The following is a 21,018-nucleotide window of genomic DNA, read 5'->3' on the forward strand; positions in this document are numbered from 1 at the left end:
AGGTCGCTGGCTTCCCGGACGGAGGTATCGACGGGGGCCATATCCGGGGGGTGCCAACACCAGTCTTGTCCCCCGGAATAGCTCCCGCTGCAGGTCGGCGAGGGCTTCAGCTAGCTCCCTCTCCTCCCTGCCAGATCTCCGCCGCCCTCCGCTCTGCCTTTTTGGAGGGAACCTCGCTCCAGCTGGGTCCATTTCTTTTAGCAGCCTCACCGTTCAGTCTGGTCGGGTCCTTCTGTCATGAGGTGCGGGTGGTGAGGTGGTGAGGCAGAGGCAGCGGACCCAGGATGATGAATATGATGAGTTTAATTATAAATAAATCCAACAACGAGCAGCAGGCACCAGGAAACACTGACGACACTGAAGCTAACATTGACGAATAATTGACGTTGACAAAACATAGACGAGGACCCGACGAGGAACAAGGAACACAGGTGGAGTTAAATACACGGGAGGGTAATCACAGAACGAGACACACCTGGGAACAATCAAGGGGAGGACAGGACAACGAAGAGACTCAAGGACACAAAAAACTCTAACTAAACACGGAAAAACACAGATCCTGACAGTCTTTACCTAAACTTTTTCCTTTAGGTTCAGACAAAATAAATGGGACCACAAAAACATAAGTGAATTGAAATATATAACACAATTTAATTTTCACATACATTTCTATACATGTAGCTGTGCCAAATAACATTGATGGCAGTATTCAAAGCTAAATAAACCCCCCCCCCCCCAAATTTTTTTCATGACTTTGCATGGTATATGATCGTTGATCCTATTTCTTCTTACATACATAGTTAAAAAAATGAAACCAAAGACATGACACAGATCCAAAGCTCCAAACAAGCAGCCATTATTCAGGTCATTGACCTGCTTCCTTTGACCCGGGCTAATTAATGTTGTCTAACTGTCAACCAGCTAACAAAAGGAGGCTTATCTCACCCATAACAGGCTTTCCTCATAATTAATTATTGCATTAGTGTGGGAATACAAACTGGAGATGTAGTTTTTAAATTAAATTTCACACCTAATACCTCGTTCCATTTGCCACATGCAAAACATTTGAAAACGGCCTCAGTTTCCTTGCCAAACTATTCCAGCTTTGAACTTAAATATGGTGTAAAGAGCTACTACATTTATCTGTTTTTTTTCCAGTTTTATCATCATCATTCCTATATTGAAGGTATTTATGTGTATTTGTAAAAACAGCAACATTCACAAATTATCTTGAAGAGAAACAATAGAAATCAATCTGCTTTTATAGTACTTGTTTAAAAAAATAAGCAAACTCTAACAACTTTAAACAAAGTAATTGTTAAACCTTCAGTTTCCTCTTCAGATGCAATTCTCACATTTCCTTTTAAAGAGGTTTTTTACTCAGTTGAACCATCAGCTCTTTATGTCAAGAATAACAGTTTTATCCCCAATGTGGTCCCACATATATTCAAGCTACTAAACCAACAGTTTAAATAAAAAACACCTCAACCGCCACACTTTGTTTTAATTTCAGGGCAATCCAAATTCTCATTCCATCCAAAAATATTGTCAAAAATATTTCTTATCCAAATAAATGCAAAATGTATACTTTCAATGCTTTCGACTTTGAGGAAAGTCGAGGCTTTTTCAATATCAGAAGCTTTATGTGTTTATCTAAAAGCAGTTTTCATGTGAATTTCACAAAAATTTCTTGTTGAATCTCCCAGTTTTGTTCATTAACTGACCATATTAGACAAATTTTGATCTTTAGAATATTATCCGTGTGGAGAGTTGAAAACCTGAGTCCTGCTTCAGGGTGTCGATGTCAGAGCAATGGCTCAACCAGGAGTCGATGTGATTGTTAAACCTTGACGATTGTTTATAAACTACCAATTCTGTCAAGAAATGTAAATGAGGTATTGGCTCTAAATGGGACAACCTGATTAAATAAAGTTAAATAAATAAATTGTTCATTAATCTGTGTTTAATTGTTCCCCGGTGGAAAAAGAATAGTTCAAATGATAAAAAAAAAATGTATTTGCCATTCACACCAATCAACCATGCTTATGGTAATGTTTCCATTTAAGATAACATTAGTAGTTTAGCTAACTTTAGCTTTTGAACAGGTGTTTTCATACTGAATAGATTATATTTGTTGTAGGTTAACGTGCTAGCAATAGCCCTTATGCTAGGGGTGAGGCTGTGCACCAGGTCAGCATCGATACATCTGAGGACATAAGGCAGCTACTATTAGTAATAGCTGTAAATGCAAGATGAGTCTAATTATTGCAACATTAGAAGAATTTAAACTTCAGTTAATTTCTTGACAACAGAATCTCTGACAAGTTTGAGCATGGAAGTTTTGTCTTCTGAATGGTTGTGAAGAGACATTTTTTGCAAGTCTTCTTTGATTTTAATGTGTGTGTGTGTTTTGCAAATGTGAGCATTTGTTTATGTATGTTGTAGTCCTGTGGAATGCTGGTCATGCTGAAGGACTTCACATCCCCTAACATGCATGCAATGTGGCCCCTCACAACACATTATTCTTCAATAACAAAGTCTGCTAGACTTGTAGATGGAGCATGACCCCCTACACAGAGGGAAGTTTCCATTTCTCCACTACATGCACACATGTGTGTCAGTATTACATTTCTCCTCAAGGTCTGTACAGTAACTCTCTCACTTTGTAGCATGCTAGGCAAATTTTCTTTAGTTGAACCTACTTACACTCTGTTGTGGATTCACTTTGTTTATACTTTTACTCATTAGGAAGAGACAAACAGTGATGAAGTTTTCTGATTTGTGAAGATAAACTGCCTCTCTATCCTGTAATCAATTACAGAAATCCCGATTTTAACAGTGCAAAGGTCAAATATTTTCTGGAAAAGATGTTTCTTGATACCAAACTAGTAATTTGCTGGGTTATTAGATAAATAGATACGCAGATTATTTCACCTATAGCATGGGAAGAATATCTTGTGTAAGTGAAATAATTTTCCAATTGAACAAGTAGTTTCTCATCAATATTAAGAAATTATTGACTTAAAACCAGTTCCTGTATCTTACAGGAACTGTAAGAAATAAATTTAAATCTGACTGATTTATTTTGTTACTTTAAGGAGCATTTTTACAAAACTGTACTTTTTACTTTTACTTGAGTAATTTTATTAAATTTAGATTCAAAAATACTATATTATTAACCCAAAAGGGAAATTAAATGTTGTTGTAGCTTATTAATTTAGATTCTTCAAAGGGTTATTGAAGGTGATGGTGATGGCTGTGCAGGAAAGATCTTCTGCAACAGTATTATGAAGTATTTGTAGTCTTGAGTAAAATTTCTGTATTTTCTACCTACTGAATGAAAAACAAACAAGTTTCAACTAAAAATTCACTAGAAACTGACACACACCTGCAGCTTTTGTTAAAATTTCATACATTTTCATTGAGAAGAACTAATTTGGAACATTTTTCTTTTATTTTATGTGCGTTATTTTTGTTACTTATATAAATTACTGTAATCTTTGTCCTTAAATTACCAACATTTTCACTTAATTTTATATTTGGTTCGACTGATTATGTCATTTAAAAATATTAAATAACTGCTAATTTGATCAGTTGTTAGTACTTGAGTAGATATAACAAATACTTTTTCTTGGAAGGCTACTTTTTACTTTACTTGCGTAAACATGTTGACGTTGTGCTACTCTTACTTGAGTACTACTTTTGGTTACTCTGCCCACCTCTGAGTGAATCAAACCGAACATGTTGGGGAGGATTTTTCCATCTGTCCTCTTGCTGGTTAATTAAGTAAGGGGCCACCTTTGGGCTCTTATTTTGAAGGCACATGCGGTTGGTTTTTCTGCGATAAATTGACGCGACAGCCTCCGCTGACCCTCCGGATTTATCTGTTTCCATATGACCGGGCTTCCATCCACAGCGGCTCCCATACACATGCTGCCGGGCCTCCGCGGAGCAACAATTGGACCTTGACAGCGAGAGAAAGGGGAAAGAGAGGGAGCCGGGCCAAATGTAAGAGGCTGATCAGCCGCAGCGGCGCACATTCAGACTTAAAACCCCCCTCTTTATGCGCCTTGGATCACAAACTTGCGCAGACGTCTTATAAACATGCACCTTTTGGGAATATCTCTGTTTCTGGCATATTTGCTCTACACTAACCTGGCCAGCGACTTCAGCCACAGAGACTATGATGATGAGTACGCGGAGCAGGAGCCGATGGACGAACCGGTGAGTTTAGTTGGAAGAGAAACTTTGTCTGTGCGTGAAATTTGTTACGCAGTGAATCCCCACGCTCCATCATGTGCTCATTTATAATCCCAGAGCATTTCTTTGTGGAGTCTCACTGTGGGAGAGCAGAAAGTGTTGGCAAGATTTCAGTTTATGAATGCTGCATATTTCTTTATTGTTTGAATAACAAAACATCAGTTTCTTGTTCTGATTCACTTCTTTTATCACTCAAAACGGCCTGGTTTTTGTCGCAGATTTATTGAATTTTTTTCCCCTCAACACTCAGCAGATCTTTTCAGGGAAACGAGGCAATAACTGGACTGGAAGTGATGCTGAGTGGGATTATCCCTCTACCGTCCAAGTGAGAAATCAGTAGAAGAAGAAACTGTGGCTCTTGGGTTTATGCATGTTTTGGTATTTCTCACCAGACACCAGTGATTAAAATGATAATAATGTTAATAATAATTGTGATAACCTTCATTTAACCAGACACAAATCCTTGTTGAGAGCTGCAATCTGCACTGTGTACAAGTATCAAAATGTACATTTTCCAGTCAGAGAAATAGATTTGTTTAGTTTCAAAATCATAAAAACAGGTTATAGATCACACAACTATCAAAAGCAATAAAAAACATAAAAGCAATAGAAACAAAAATGCAGAAAATCTGTTAAAAAATATGATTAGAAATGTAAATTTATTTGATTTTCTATTTATGAGTCCAATAATAAAATTATATCTGCCTATCCTGCCTGGAGGTGACATTTGCACCTGCACACCTCCAAGCTGTTGTTTCAAGCATAAATATAGACCAACAAGCATGTAAATGAGCATAAAATGTTCTTTTATCAATATGTATTTTGAAATCTTTCCACTTCCATGTTTGGATGATAATGTCATGGGATGAAGCATTAATTTGCCAGACCAAGTTGATGTGTCAAAAATGTAGAAAATTCACCTTTTTCCTGGCTAGTCATTTAATTTTCTTTAAAAAAAAAAAAGAAGAAAACCTGACTGACTCTTTTTCTAATCTGTTATTTATAGCAATTCTGTGTTTACATTTCAGAAGCTGTTGTGTTAAAAGTGAAGACAGCAAGTCTGTCAAGAAACTTTTTGTCAATATTCTTAGTAACACACATTCTCTGCCTTCTTTTTCTAACATAGCAACAATAGATACCCTTTAAGTTAAAGTCCATGTTTTAATCTTGTTTTTAAAGCGGCTGCAAAAGGTCGGAGACAAGCAAAGCAAAGTCAGGTCTACTTATACATGATGCAACTGAGATGATTTCAGCTTAAATAAATAATATAAAGCCATATGATTTAGCTATGATGAAGTATAGGAATTAATCCTCTGTTAACTTAAATAAACTTTGACCACTTTTAGTTTCTTTACCAGTTTTTTTTTAACAACAGTTCATTTCAATTACAGTCAAACCCAGACTGATTATAAATAGAGCTGCACAACATATGGAATTGCAATCATCAGTTTAAATGTGTGAAATATTGCGATTGTAAATCAAAGTTTGGATGCATCTTTTGTTAGGCTATAACATTCCAGAAATCGTATTTGACCAGTTGGGTGGACTTTAAAGCCCAAAGAAAGTGGTGTGAATATCATGATGATGGAAAAGAAAGAGAACAGTGTGGAAAATGTGGCTTAATTGCAGATGATGTCATCAGTTTCATGCTTTGCCTAATTTTACCCGGTTCAGTCTACTTAGGATCGATTTCAGTACCGCTCAATTTATTTTTGAAACCTGGACAGCCGCATAACTCTGGTAAGAAATAACATGCAGCTTGGTGCACAAGGTGGTGGTTACTTCAGGTGTCATCAGGTTTGGTCGTAATCTAGAAATCAGCACAGGGAGAACCATTATGTTAGAAAAAAATACAGAGATCAAGAACTTTTTCACAGTAGACAAGCTGCTGCTATAGAAGAGTTTAGTTTTTTTCATCTAAATGGAAACTTAAACCAGGAGAAATCTCATCACAATCAATTTTCCAATTGTAACAAAAGCTAGGACAGATAGTTTCTATTAAAAATATGTTGCTTTGTTTATATTATTGCCTAAAACGCATGCAGGATGTAGCTGGTTGTATCCTTTAGGCACCACAAGGGGGAGCTGGAGTCCCCATCAGCTTTCACTATGTCCGCTGTAAAATCCCTATGCAAGGTCAAAAAATGCAGTAAAAAGCAGCTAAAAGGGTCAGAAGATTTCTTTTGTTTACATTCAGAGACACGTGTGAATTTCTTTTGGAGAAAAAACGGAGTTTTGTTTTGGTCTGACGTTAAAGCTGTCTTAAAGGGTTAGGGTTAGATAAGCTGCACGTCTTGGACAATTTGTGGTTTTCTTATCACAGCTCTTCTGATCTGTTCAGTCTGTTCTGGTTCATCTGAAGTCTTGTAAGTGAGTTTCAACCAGAGATTTTCACAAGTCAAATTTTCCAAATCCAACTTAGGTCTCCAGTCTCTAATGGCTGACATTAGAAATAAACATGTCAGTCTTTTTATTTCTGAGTGTTGTCAATAAACACTCGTTGAATCCACAGCGTCTAGGTCAGCTCTAATCCTGCATTCTAAACCTGTACTAGTTGTCCTTTGGCCAAATTAAAAAATGCTTCTTTTTTCTTCGTAATGACTGTTAACATGTTTACATTCCAGTTCTTCACTATATATGGCACTAAATATGGCTTCGAGTTCTTATGTTTAATTTTACAACACACTAAATGAAACAAAGCTTAGTAAGTAATTTTAAGTGCTTCCAAATTCTGAATGAAAAGAACAGGAAGTGCTTTTATTTTTGATATGTTCAGACGGAAGTGTCCATGCAATGTTGTATCTCGCTCAGAAGTTGGTTACATTGATTTTTGTTTTTGAAACCATCCAAAGTTGTTTAATAAAGCGTTCAGTAGGAGAGCAATCTGAATGAAGCTACAACTAATGTGGACAGATTATGAGCCACGAACATCTCATAATAATCCACTCATAAGGTCATTCTTTCATAGTAAAACATGTGCAGCAGCTGGAGCTCCCTTTCACTCTGCATGCAAATAAATGACTCAAGTCCTCGACCAAGAGTCCAAGTCAAGTCTCAAGTATAAGTTGAGTCAAATTTTTTTTATTTTTGTGGCTTAAAAGCAACTTGTCCGACCAGGAGCCTTTTCTTTTGCTAGCTCTCGACTTGCTTGTTTGTTTTGGTTGTATTTACCCAGAATGCCCTGCGCTGTCATCCGCGGTCTCCAGCCTGCTTGGCGTTCACATATGCATTCAAACCCCATCACAGTTCACTTCAGCTGAACCGAGACCGAGGTTTGTAAGCGGACCAGAGTTCCCTTTCTTTGGTCCGCATCAGAGTTTGATTCACGTCTCCCCAAGTGAACCGGGCTTTCCACAAAGTGGACTTGGATTAAAGCGGACCAAACACGTCTGGCATGAAAGCACCCTCTGAGTTCAACCACTCAAACAAAAGGTTTAATCTTATGTTGAAAAAAGATACAGATTAAAGTGAATTAAATTAAACTTTGCATGATGGAGGACAAAGCTCAATGAGGACGGATCATCCTGGGAGTGGGATGTGTGTGTGTGTGACTGGGTGGGCTGTTGGTGGTGCAGGATTAGGAGGGGGTCTTTTCAAATTAGTCAGTGAAAAGAGCCAACAGAGACAGGTGTCACAAGGGTCAAGTGGATGTGTGTGTGGGGTATGAGTGTGTGAGGCAGAGCAAGACAAAAGGAGAAGATGAGTGTTTCTATTTGATCACAGTAGAGTCCTAATTGGGATGATGAGTTTCTCTCCTGCCTTTAAAGTTCTCCTTACTGAGGAATTTCACCGGATCATCCCTAATGTCCGAAGGAAAACTCCTGTAAGCAGCTGCCAGGTGGTGTGTGGGTGTGGGTGTGTGTGTGTGTGTGTGTGTGTGTGTTATACGGCTGGTACTTCATGTTCAGGATGAGCATAATGTTCTTCTATGTTCGTCTCAGATCCAGTAGGTTGACTTCACAACTCGGGTTCACTATTTATTCTAACAGAAGATTAAATAAAGTTGATGAAATACAATAAATAACCCTAAATAAACAACAGAGCAGCAGCTCTAACTGAGCAGTTGGCAGCAGCAGTTAACAGTTGTAAAATGAAACACAGCTAAAATATACAGCATTAATAATGACAACAGTTAAAAACATATACAAAACGTAGCTAAATTACTGTAAATGGTTAAATTTGTCTAAAACATATGTTAAACTATGATGTAAAGAAAACACAAACAGTAGTTAGACGGCAATAGAAAAAGGGGGAGGAGCTGTCGGTTACTGGTTGCTATGGTAACCAGTCAACCTGTCAAGAGCAGCGTAGCAGAACTTAAATCATCAGTAAATGTCTGGAGAAACAAACAACTTCTTGACCAAACAAAATAAATTCAAAGAATACAGAAGCAAATTTCGACAAACTTCAAATCTATAATATTGTTAAAAATAAACCCTGTTACTTATGTATTTAGACAAAAAAAGAAAAAAACTGCGCTAGAAGCTGCGATATATACCATCCAAAATCAGAGCAGCAAATTCAGAATATTTTTCAGAAAACATGTAGGTGGCTCCTTAACACGGTTTGTAGTAACTTCACCTTGATGCCTTTCCTCTGATCTCTACTAAGGGGTTAATCTGCTGTCCTACTGTTTTCAGTCTTACCTCGTCTGCTTGCATTTTGAGAACATTTAACATGAATCTGAACTTGAGGAAATGAAGGACATTTCCTCCAGGCATTGACCTCATGTTGCCTAACAAATGCTTAGTAACTTGGTCAGATTTTTTTGAAGTTAGGCTCTGTAAAGTCATTATTGGTTATACAGCAGCTGCCTTAGGTTTAGCATCAAACTGAACATTTTTATTTTTGCTATACTCTCCTGTTAAATGAAAGAAATACCATTTAAAACATATTGAGTTTAGCCCACAATAGAATATGAATTGACAGTGTTGGCTGTATTATTGTTGAGGTTGTGAGGTAGTTTGTAGGTTTTGGAATGACTTTCAACTATTCCTATGCTAACAGACAGATATATAATGTTTGGTCTGGACTGAACAAGTAAACTTTGAGAATTTGTAATAAATCGGTTGTTCTATGCAGAACTTGTTCACTCAGAAATTTCAATTGATGTGTTCTGGAAGATGCACATGTACAATTAAGTCCGACTTTATTATTTTTGATGAATCGTTCAGAATGCTTACGGCTTATTTCTGACTTCATTTTTGGGAAAATGTCTTAATAAATGCGATTTAGCTGCCAACCTTTTAAGATTTGATTTGGCCTCAGATTTGCCTCTTGTGCAAATGCTGTGACTTTGCCAAATATTTTAGCTCTGTTCTTATCTCTCCACTTTGAACTACTGTATTTTTCAGCTTTTTGTACTGCTTTTCTCTGACCAATTACTTCTTTCTGCCTCAGATATTGGCTTTGAAAAATCAGTTATACACTATTAAGACTTATTGTGAAAGGTGATAGCTACAAATAATTTCATATATTATGCAGTTCACTTCCTCGCTTTGGCATATTTATCAGAACACTTTATCGGAACACTTTATCTTTGGTATTTGCTGATGTGTTGCACATTTCAAGCTTGTAGTTGCCAGAAAGGCCGGACATTATCCCATAATGTCAAACACTCAGTCTATTTTTATGCTATTACTTCAATCTGTACTTTCCTTGTCAAATGGAGTAATCTGTGGAATTTCAAAGCTGCAGATGCCAACAAGAAGGTGGAGCTTGTAGACTTACATAAGTGCTTTTCTAATCAACAATGGATATAAAGTCAATTTCCTGTTAAGCATTTTAGAAAATAAAACATGCTGACTTCTGAGAGTGGCGGTTCTGTTTGTTGGTTAACTTTTTTCTTTGATTGACCTCTGTACCTTTAAAGAAATATTTAATATATAACCCTAACCCTGTTAACTTTAATGTGCTTGTTAAAATCTTTTAAATCTGGTGACAATTTACCCCACTGATAGTTTGATCCATCATTGGAGTACACAAGGGAAGATACACAAAGCTATTTGTGGATGCAAAATGTTTGCAATTCTGAATTTAATCATTCTAATAAATCTACAATATGACACCAGTCGGTTTGATTATGTATAATCATGTGTTAATGGAGGTTACCCAGGTTTCAATGATCCATTTAATGATGCAATTAAGAGAAATTTCTCCTATATTCATGTATATATGGAAATTACTTTCGCACATATTTGTTTCTTTTTTATTATTCCTTTATAATTCTAAAAGTGTTATTTGTAGAGCTGAGCAATAAATCAATAATAATATACACCACGATAGACACGTGATCAGGATCAACAAAAAATATGTCTGATGGAATTTTCTCACTCTTTGGTTACCTAGCAACAACTCACTCATTCTTGGTTACCTGGTAACAACCTGTTGAGTAACTTGTGCAGCAGCAGTTTCAGGTTTCACCACAGTGCCTGATAACTGCTTAAAAATAAATAAACAATGACGCAGAATGAAGGAAGAAAATGAGTACAAATGCTTTAAAGGAAACTTTATAAAACGGGACCATCACCAATTTGGCAGTATTTCAGATATTTAAAACGAAAAAATATGTTGCATTGTTTTTGTATAGCTCACGTCTAATGTAGAAAGTCAATATGTTGCCAATGATCCGATTCATTTTATATTCATGAATGAAAAACAGAAAAATACAACCCCCTCCATGTGGATGTGGTGTGATTCACTGATTTCTGAGCAAACAAAGCGTGGTTTGATTCAGTGCTTCTGTGTGGATCTGTTGCCATCTGCTTTGTTAATTCAGAGCAGAAACACAGCAAAACAAGAAACTGCACTGCTTCATGAATTTCAAACTCAGATTTTGCTAGAATCTTGTGATTATTCTAGTTCCTTTTTATTAGATCAGTCTTGTTTCTGTTTTACTTTGGTCCACTCCTTCCTTAGTGATGCTAGTTAATTATGTTTCTTAGGTCTAGTTAGTCTTTAGTGTTACATTTATTTCCTTATTTTATATGCAATGTCGAATCGGTTTTGTGCAAACTTCGGATGTTTCTCTTCTTCTGCATACCTAAGTCAAGTAATTTGGTCTTTAACAGGACTCTGTAGAAACGTTGACATGTTGGACCAGTGACTATTGGTACACAAACTCAACTCTTTCAGGTTGTAGGGGTTCTGTTTGCTTAATCACCTTGGAGCTTATAGAAACAGTGACAGTGAGAAATGGCACCAGATGCTACATCGAAGCTATTTTATTTTATTTTATTAGTGGTGTGAAGACACAGATTCTACAATTCATGAAATACTTCCTAATATATGTTATGAAAGGAAAAGTAGACCATAGAAATGAGGCAAAAGCAGCACTGTCTGTATAAAAGAAGGTGCAATGGACTCCGGAGCACATTGCTGCACTCTTGGCTGTAAATCTGGAAAGAAAATACAATCAAATGGTTGAGGTCTGGAAGCATTTTTGGAGATTAGATGAAAAAGAAAAACAACAACATTGAGTTAGAGTGATGCTGAGTACAGCAGCACCTTGGTCTTAAAGTCAGTCGGGGTTTACAGGATCAGCTCATAGCGGGTGGTTCAGATAAGAAGCAGAATCAACAGGCGATCTCATTTTTGGTGCAACTGAAAATCAATCTTCTGACAGGTTGAAGGGTTTCTCCTGCCTCTTGTCAGACATTGAAGTTGATCTATTTATGATTGATATGGATACAAAAGCATAAAACAGTTTAAACATAGTGCCACTCATTATTCTTGCATAATTTCTTTAGTTTCTTTGATAATTAAAGCCTGCCCGTTGTAGTTCATAATTCCCTTTTCTGTTGTATATCACAGCTGTGGGAACATTACAACTTAATGTATATGTAATGAATATACACTTACCCATGTTTAGCATAATGACTCCAACTTGTGGTAGATTGCATCAATCAGCCACTGATTTTAACCATGATGTCATTTTCTTCACCAGGTTCTATATAAAAGCTTCTGTGTAATATCTTGATTCTGTTTGCATTTCTTACTAACTGCCATTGCCCCTCTTGGTCCCTTTACTTTTACTTATTCCCTAAATTCTTTCCTCTGCATTTTGTAACTTTATTCCGTCTGTCTGCATCTGAAATCGGTTGGTGTAATCATTGTGAAATAATCCTGTTTGGAAAAAAATGGCATCTGGAGCAAATATAGACCAAATAGCTAAAAACTAAAGCTCCAGTCCTCAGGAATTCATTCTGACCTCTCAGGATTACCGCAGACCTTTCTGACTTTTAATGCTCTTTGAACTCAAAGTATGCGAGAGCTCATTCATTCATGTTTTGACATGTGAAGGTTAACCAATGGTGCTGGACCCTCCAAAGACTGACCCGTAGACCTCGCTAGTTTCTGGGCTGTGTGTGTCTGAATGGGAGGTGTGGAGAAGCTGTGAATGAGAGAAACTGGAAGAAAGCAGATCATTGTGCTTTCAGTGTGCATAGTGAAGTCAAATTTTCAAAGCTGAGACGCTAAGATGCATTTTTCTTCTAAATACCTTCATATTTTGCATATTTTATAGTGTTTGCATTAATTGAATTTATTTTTGTAATTTCTATTTGCGCAATTCCATTGACCAAATAGCATGGTCAAACACAGATGGTATAAACTGTAGCTTCAAGGCTCCTGCATACTTCATCCGAAGTGCCAAAATTGGTTACGTATAGACATGCGACGAAAATTACATCATTTTGCTTGCAAAGAGCCATTTGCCTATCGAACTCGACTCCAGACCCTGGTTGAGATATTTCGCCAGAGCTGTGTGTTGTGTGATTGGTCAGCAGTTTGTTGCAGAAATATACTCAGATAGCAATGTTGATATTTTGCTTCGACTGGTCCGCTTCCACTAGGGCCGGACGATATGGCTGAAAAACATATTGCGATATAAGCATTTCAGTCAATATTGATAATTATTGCTTAGATGTTTTGCTTTAAATATCTGAAATACTGCCAAACTGGTGGCGTGACCTTTCCTGTTTTATCCACAATTTTCACGCCAAGCTTTTGTTTAATATTTTTACAGTTGTGAGGCATGGTGGGGAAACCTTAAACTGCTGCTGGGTAAGTTACCCAACAGATTGTTGCTAGGTAACCAAAGAGTGAGTGAATTGCTAGGTAACCAAGGAGGGAGCGAGTCAGTTGATTCTATCAACCTAGCTTAGCCCGTTTTGAAAGGTTGAGCGGCTGAAGTCTTTGCTAGGTGGTTCAGTGAATATTAAACACTCTATCAGATGTATTATCTATTGATATTGATCATGTGTCTATTGCGATTTATATTGTTATTGATTCATTGTTGAGCCCTACACTCTGTTGTCACTGTCACTAAGGTTCTTTGGTAAATAGCAACTCTAATAATAAGACTGTCAGATTGATAAAAACACCAATATTTCCATGTTGTGTGTTCAGATTTGATGTTCTGCATTCCTTAGTGGGGAGGACCAAAGTTGAACAGTGGCATGGGGCGGTGAGACTTCTCAATCATCATGAAGAGGAGGAAGAGATGATTTAAAGAGGTACCGAGTGAGTTTTGAAAGAAACCAGAATTGGCATGAATTAAGAGCCATCAGAGTTAAGAAGAGCTCTGACACTGTGGGAAAATGTTGGGGATTTAGAGCAGCAGAAGGAAATTGACCACCAGGGATCCTTTGTTGAAACCAGGGAACAAGGGCAGATGTGACGTAACACATCCTTCTTCTTAAACTTACACAACAGTTTCATTAAAGCCGCTCATTAGGGGTTATTGCAGTTAAAAATAAGAGATCAGCTGTAAGATAAATGTTGTGACATGCCAAAGAGATTGTGATGAAATGTCACAAAAAGCCAGAATCCAACCTCTGGGTCTGAAAACAAAAAAAGATTAATCTCCTCTTTCCTTATTTGCATCAGTCTCATGGTCTGCCCTTGTAAGTCACAACTTGTTTACTACTGAGAGACGTTTAAACACCCCAGCCATGCTCATAAAGAAGTTATCCAGCAGCGACTGTAAAACAAATACATCCGTGATGGATTTTAAACTCTAACACTGACAGAGACGGAGAAAGAAAACACACCACTGAGTTTGAGCCGGTTGTTTGGTGAAGAAAAATGCAGCGGTTAGCGACTTCACATGCAAATAACTACCAGATTATTCATGCAAGGGTTTCCATATCCATTAAATTTCAAGGAAAACAGGTGATTTTATGTGATAATGACTCATAATGCCAGAGTTTTTGTGTATCTGACTTAAAATCCGACACACACAAAATTATTTCTATTTGCTGAATGCCAGAATATAATACGTTTTTTGTGTTATTTTTGAGTTTGTGAAGCCTCAACAATTTCTTTTGAGAATGACTAAAGAAGCTCAAAACGTCTTTCAAATATTGGTATAATATGTTAACATTACCTCTGTAAATATTTTATAATTCTAAAAGTCAAGCAGAGGAAAAACAGGTTTTGACAGTTCAGATGAGGTCTTCATCTGAACTGTAGTCTGTCTGTCAGACATTGACCTGTAATTGATTTTATACTTTCAGTGTGATGCTGTTTTTCTTATCCTTCATGCACAGAACTCAAGACGCTCCTTGAATGTTATGAACCTGTAATGTAATATTTATTTGTCCATCACTGACGTGTGGACTGCTTTATTTCATGTGTTTTTCAACTTCAATTGAAGTTTGAAGCACAAACTTCAATTGTGCTATTGAAGCTATTATCTTTTACAAGTGTTCATATTTTATGTGTAAATATCTAAGGTTGTTTAAGACAACAGTTTTTAGCCTTTTTTTGAAACAGTTCAACAAAAAACAATACAACCTAAGACGGAAAACTCTCAACTGAAAAGTGTGTTTTGCTTGAAAATGAAGTGTTTTTATCCAACCACAGTGTTTCTCCTAAGCCTCATTGAGATTTTTTACTTCAACAACAACATATTTAGGTATTTATGCATACGCATCCCTCTACCACCGCAACAGATCGATCAATTTGAGTGAGTGAATTCTCAATGGAGTCATTAAAACTCATTTAAAAAATGTATACAATCAATAGTAGATTAGCAGCATATTTCCGTGTTAGAGGTGCAGACTGCTGTCAATTGCTTATTTCTGTGTCCTAATGCCTGTTTAATATCCCCTAAGTGCATTAAGTCTGAAACGTTGTTTGTTTTATAGATTTAAAAACATGTTTCCAGTGAAAAAACAGCAATGGTAAGACACATTTTTAACAGTTTGTTGAAGGGATTTGTTATCTTCCTGATACTTTGGTGTGGAGTGCCAGGACATGTCATTGAAACAAATTTTGATGGACAATAAATTATTGTGATAAATGATATATTGTTGTTTTGACACCATTTTTAAGTTGTATAACAACAATGGCATAATTATGCAAATCCGCCTGCTCAATGGCCGATAAGCTTAAATTTTGCAAAGACCACTTACCACTGGAAGTGGAAGATTTTTAAAATATTCAAAATAAAAACCCAACAACCAAAAAAATAAAAATAAAAAAGGAATAAAAACCAAACACAACCGAAAAATATAAATAAAATGGATTGTGAAGTCTCCAAAACAAAACAAAAAACTAATTTAAACTACATTTTTGGAATTGATGAGAATGTATTAATGGTTTCATTATTTAAGATAAGGTCTTGCTACATAATACCATTCATGTAGCATTTACAGTTGGGCTTTGTTTATCTGTTGCCCTGAAATAACTTTGTTTAATTTGTTTCTCCAGTTTATGCAGCCACGTTTCTGAATCGAGTTCAGTTAAAAACAGATGATCTGGTGCAGAGAACATTCTTTTTCAAAGCTGCCTTATGTTGTTGATCAGTTTGTTACTCAGAACAATTTGATTTTCAACTTGAAACGCATGGTCACGTTTCAACTATGCAAATGGCATGCGATGTGTTTTTCCTTTAAAAATATGAAAACAAAAGCATGTTTTCTTTTTTTTCTGTCTTTGTGTTAAATGCAATAGTGCAACCAACTATAATCTAATATAAATCTATCCATTACATTGGATATTCAAATGTAAAATGTAATATAATATAATACAATATAATATAGAAAAGACAGTTAAGCATGAACATAGTTTGTGGTCATTTCAACAAAACTAATAAAGTTATATAATATAATATATATAATATTATGTAATCTATATTATATAACTTTATTAGTTTATTATAAAAAAGTTATTAAATATATTTTGTATTATATAACAATACATATTATATTATAATATAATCTGTTATGTGACTTTATTAGCTTATTGTAATAAAGTTAAGTTCAATAATAATATATATTTTATATTATATTATAATACAGTATAGTTAGATTATAATATAATAGTATTATAAAATAATTCTGCTATTTTTTCATCAAATATAATAGTATATTATAGAATAAATAACACAATTATATTATATTTCTTTATTGCTGGGCTGAAATGCCAGTAACCACATCATCTGAGGTACAAACTATGTTCGTGCTCAAACTGTCTTATAAAATAACTGTCAGCTGTGAGCAGCACATAAAACATTTTCTATATAGTGACTTAAAAAGCATATTTCTTTGATGTTCTTTGTGTTTGCGTATCTGACAGAGCTTTTCCACGTCGGCTGTGTGTCTGAGTGTTTTACCATCTGTTCTTTAGGGTTCAGCTCCCCATCAGTGTTTTGTTGGCTCTGCCTCATTTTTGGAAAATCCAGCTACTTGGCTGTTTGTGTTAGCTGTCAATCCTGCAGAGAAGGAGCCTGCTTGGTGATTTCTTTTTTCATTTAATTTTTCTGTGTGTACAGAGTTATGTTCCCGTGATCCATAAACACCTTCAGGATTTGTGACACCACTTCAGAAGGCTTTCTATAAACAAATGATGAAACGTTCAGGCGTTTCTGAAAAACGTTTGACTTTCGTCTGCATCAGTTTGACCTTGCGCCTCATATTTCTCCATGCTTTCAGTAAAAAATTTCAATGTATTGTAATCAGATACAACAAACAGAAGATATGATTTAAAACCTCTCTCCTTACCTTTGAAATTATATCTTTACTCTTTTCCCAGACAATTAGACCCTGGAGTTTTTAGCAGATATAAGACAATCATTTATAGAGAATGACAATGCTGTTAAATTTTATTTAATGCATTCAGCTGAGAAAAAAAAAAATTACATTTAGGATTTATTTAAGAAGTTTACTTAGTAAAAGTTTAAAGAATCATCTTGATAGTTTGATTGTTGTGTTACCATGGCTACAATATGGTGTAATCTTTGTGTTTGAGTTGGGTTTGTTCACAAATACATCACAGCAAATAACCAATAATCAGTGATTGATTTTAAACTCGGCCAGTGAACCTGGTCTCCCTCTCACAGATTCACCTTATCTATATTTAAACATGTTAGTGATGCTGAGGTTCTTAATAGGACGGGTTCTGGAGGGAGAGGGGTTCTGTTTAAGGTCCCATATTACCTTGGGCCGGCCCTGCATGAACAGCCGTTGTGATGCGCATGTCTGGAATCTACCTGGAATCTACCTGGAATCTACCTGGAATCCCCCGGTGGCCCCTATGTCAGTCCGCCGATGCTTTGGGGACATTTTGATTAATTTAATTGTGGCATGTTTGGCTTTTTGCTGCAGTTCTAATTATTGCTATAATATTTTCTCTGATGTTTATTTTGTGAACTCTAAATGCTCTGGGCCGAATCTTCCTTTAACACTTGAGGTTCTGCAGTAACTTATATTTACAGCCGCGAACCTCCAGCCCAGATCCCATCAGCAGCGGCTTTAACCCGCCTGGTAGAAACGTAAAGGAGAACCAGAGAGAACAGAGACCAGGTGGTACCGGGGCTTTGAGCTGCGTCGCGACTCGCAGTGACAGTCGGTACCGTGTCTTATATCAAGATGTCTGATATAAAGACATGCGACAGACTGGCGACCTGTACAGGGTGACCCCGCCTCTCGCCCGGAGCGTTAGCTGGAGATAAAAAACCCCTCAAAAAGGTCACTAGGGACATCAAGGATAAAAGGGGCAGGGGCTCAAGCCCCCGTTGCCCCCCCTCTGCACGTGCCTGGGAAGATTATTCATGTAATGAACTACAGAATGGAAAAGGTGTATGATTAAATAAATTAACCTTCTGCCTACTCCTTTTCAGACTCATAGTCACCAAACAACTGGTGTATATTTTAGTATGTATGTTTGGTAATAGCGTAGTACACTTAGAAAATATGCAAGTTCAGCTTTTTATTATGTGTTTTTTCTTGGTAAAATTAAATTCAAATTCTTCTCACCCTTAGTGCGCAGATTAAAATTAATAGGAAAACTTAATAAAACAAGTGAAAAACACTCAGGTTTGTTTATTTTAGCAACAATCAAAATGCGCTTCATCTTGTTTAGCTATCTCAGCGGTTCCTTCATTTCAAAACTATTTTATAACCCTCAGCTCTATTAAAAACCCAGGAAACTAGAGGAAAGATGAAAATAGTGAGTGCCATTGAGTCTCTGCTGCTTGTTGGCGTTTCAGGGCAGGAAGCAGAATCTGTCAGGTGACAGTCTCGTTTAAAGGTTCTCAATTGTTTGGTTCACAAATCCAGAGGGACGGCTTTTTCCCATGCTGAAGGACAGGCGGTGTGTGTGTAAATATGTGGACACTCGTAAATAAACACATTCTTCCAAAAGGAAACATTACAAGTGGGAAATTGAGTGTTTGCTTGAGTGTCTCTTTGAAAAGCCTCTAATACAAAGGCGAGTGTGTATGCTTGTGTTTGATATGGCCTTGGTTGCAGTAAAAGTATTGTTTCTGATTGTGTGAATGTTAAATTGATCATTATCATTAATAGTACAATAGCATACGAGTAACTGCAATGAAGGTCAGGAAATGAGATAACATTCACACAGACTAGTCATGAATTTGTCAAACTGCAGCTGCCTGAAGTTCTGCTTTGATTCCTGACTAAACCTATTGATTAGAAATAAATCAAGACTTTTTAATGTAACATCATGTCCGACTGGCAGCAGAATCGGCAGATAAAGATCCTGCATGGCAAGCACATAGAAAAAACAAAACAAAACAATGGGTTCTCTCAGTTTTTGATGGACATTATTGTATTTTTCATTATATTTTAACTGTTAAGGCCTGTAAGAAAGCTTAAGGTTTGTTTAGGCCTTTTCACTTCCTCTGTAAGGTGTTTAAAGTGTTAAACATAAACACGTAAAAATAACTAGAACTTTACCAGAACAAAAATAATGTGACTGCAGAACAGAATACCAAGAAATACCTCCATTTTTCATTTTGTTGCCACATTATGCAGTTAAAGGTTTGACTACTTAGACATTTTCATAATGACTAACTCATGGCAGAAAGAGATATAGATATAAAATAAATGTTTTAATGCTACATAATCTGCCTAAAATGCAATAACGTAGCAGTTATCATCTGCAGCTAAAAAAAATACTTCTTACGTCAATATGTTAAAAATCATCTCTTTCTACTTCACTTAACATCAATACAGTATAGAGCTGATCTGGTGACTATTTTTTAGATTAACTAATTAATAATTGTATAACAAAAGACTTAAAAAGAGATTTTTATACAGTTTTTGATGCAACATATTTACAAAGGTCTATTTTTATCTTAAATGGAAAATATTTATGTATTTTTTGTACCGTTTTGGTTTAATTACTGCTCTGATTGTGTTGTTCTTTCTGTAAATTTCCTGTTTTTTGAGTCTGTTTGCTCCATTTAACAATGAATCGATTACTAAATTAGTTGACGGTCATTTTAATAGTCGATTAATCACGATTAATCAGCACAGATTAATCGTTTCAGCCATAATTACATGAATCAAACAGTTGATTGTTTGTCGCACCAACTGGCATGTTGTAGCATTTCAGGCAGACCATATGGAGAAGCTGGTCACATGTGGAGATGATATGCTAGTTTTGTGACTGATTTTATTAAATCAAGACTGCATCTGGCTTCACCAGAGACCCCCCACAGGACGGCCATGTGCTCAACCCAGAGGGAGGTCGCAGTGAAGCAGAAAAGTAGCTTCACTGCTTCTTCTCCAAGCTGAAGAAGCACAGAGATGTGCTGCACCGAACCCAGCCACATACCCCACAGAAGGGGCCATTACTCCAGAACTTAAAGTTCTGTGGCATTGATTTTCTTAGGGAAGATGGGATTGGTGCCAACTGGTGCTGCTCCATTAAAATTCAACACATGTCCTGATGTAAAGACATTAAATAACAGGTTAGAACCAAAGACTTTGCTGTCTATCAGTGCAGAAAGTGTTACAAAAACACTTCTGGGGATGTGAAGCTCCAGTAAATCACAATGAGAGCCATCCTTCACGAATAGAGGAAACCTGGAACAGTGGTTTTCCTTCCAAAATAACTCCAAGTGCACATAGGTGACTTATCCTAGAGAACACACAAGAACCCAGAGCAACTTTTAATGTACTGTAAGACCCATTTGTCTCAGGTGACATCATGATAATGACACAAATAATGTTCATGATTTTTATGATTCAGCAACAAGAAAGAAACTGGGAAAAATGGCATCAATGGCAGAGTTTCAAGTCTAGAACAACTGCTGAATTAAAAGCTGTTCATCCAACATTTACCAAAATAAACATCTGGATTATCTCTACGATTGAAGACTTTTGCAGAAATATTCTGTGGACTGATGAGTAAAGTGTGGACATTTTTTGAAGCCCTGTGTCCTGTTACATCTGTGATAAACTAAGCTGTTTAGAAAAAAAAAAAACATTATACTGACAGTAAAAC

The 21,018-nt window shown here is 36.4% G+C and overlaps 1 protein-coding gene across 1 annotated transcript in view; it reads left to right on the top strand.

Annotated features, from left to right (window-relative positions):
- Positions 1-3,848: 3,848 nt before the first annotated feature.
- vegfc (vascular endothelial growth factor c) overlaps positions 3,849-21,018 on the top strand; it is a 44,524-nt gene continuing 27,354 nt past the window's right edge. Inside the window, exon 1 of the mRNA XM_032561796.1 lies at positions 3,849-4,224. Coding sequence (XP_032417687.1) covers positions 4,105-4,224 — 120 coding nt within the window. The 5' untranslated portion in view covers positions 3,849-4,104. The remainder of the gene's footprint in view (positions 4,225-21,018) is intronic.

This window comes from Xiphophorus hellerii, chromosome 5 (assembly GCF_003331165.1).
Source record: "Xiphophorus hellerii strain 12219 chromosome 5, Xiphophorus_hellerii-4.1, whole genome shotgun sequence".
In the NCBI taxonomy this organism is placed as follows: domain Eukaryota; kingdom Metazoa; phylum Chordata; class Actinopteri; order Cyprinodontiformes; family Poeciliidae; genus Xiphophorus; species Xiphophorus hellerii.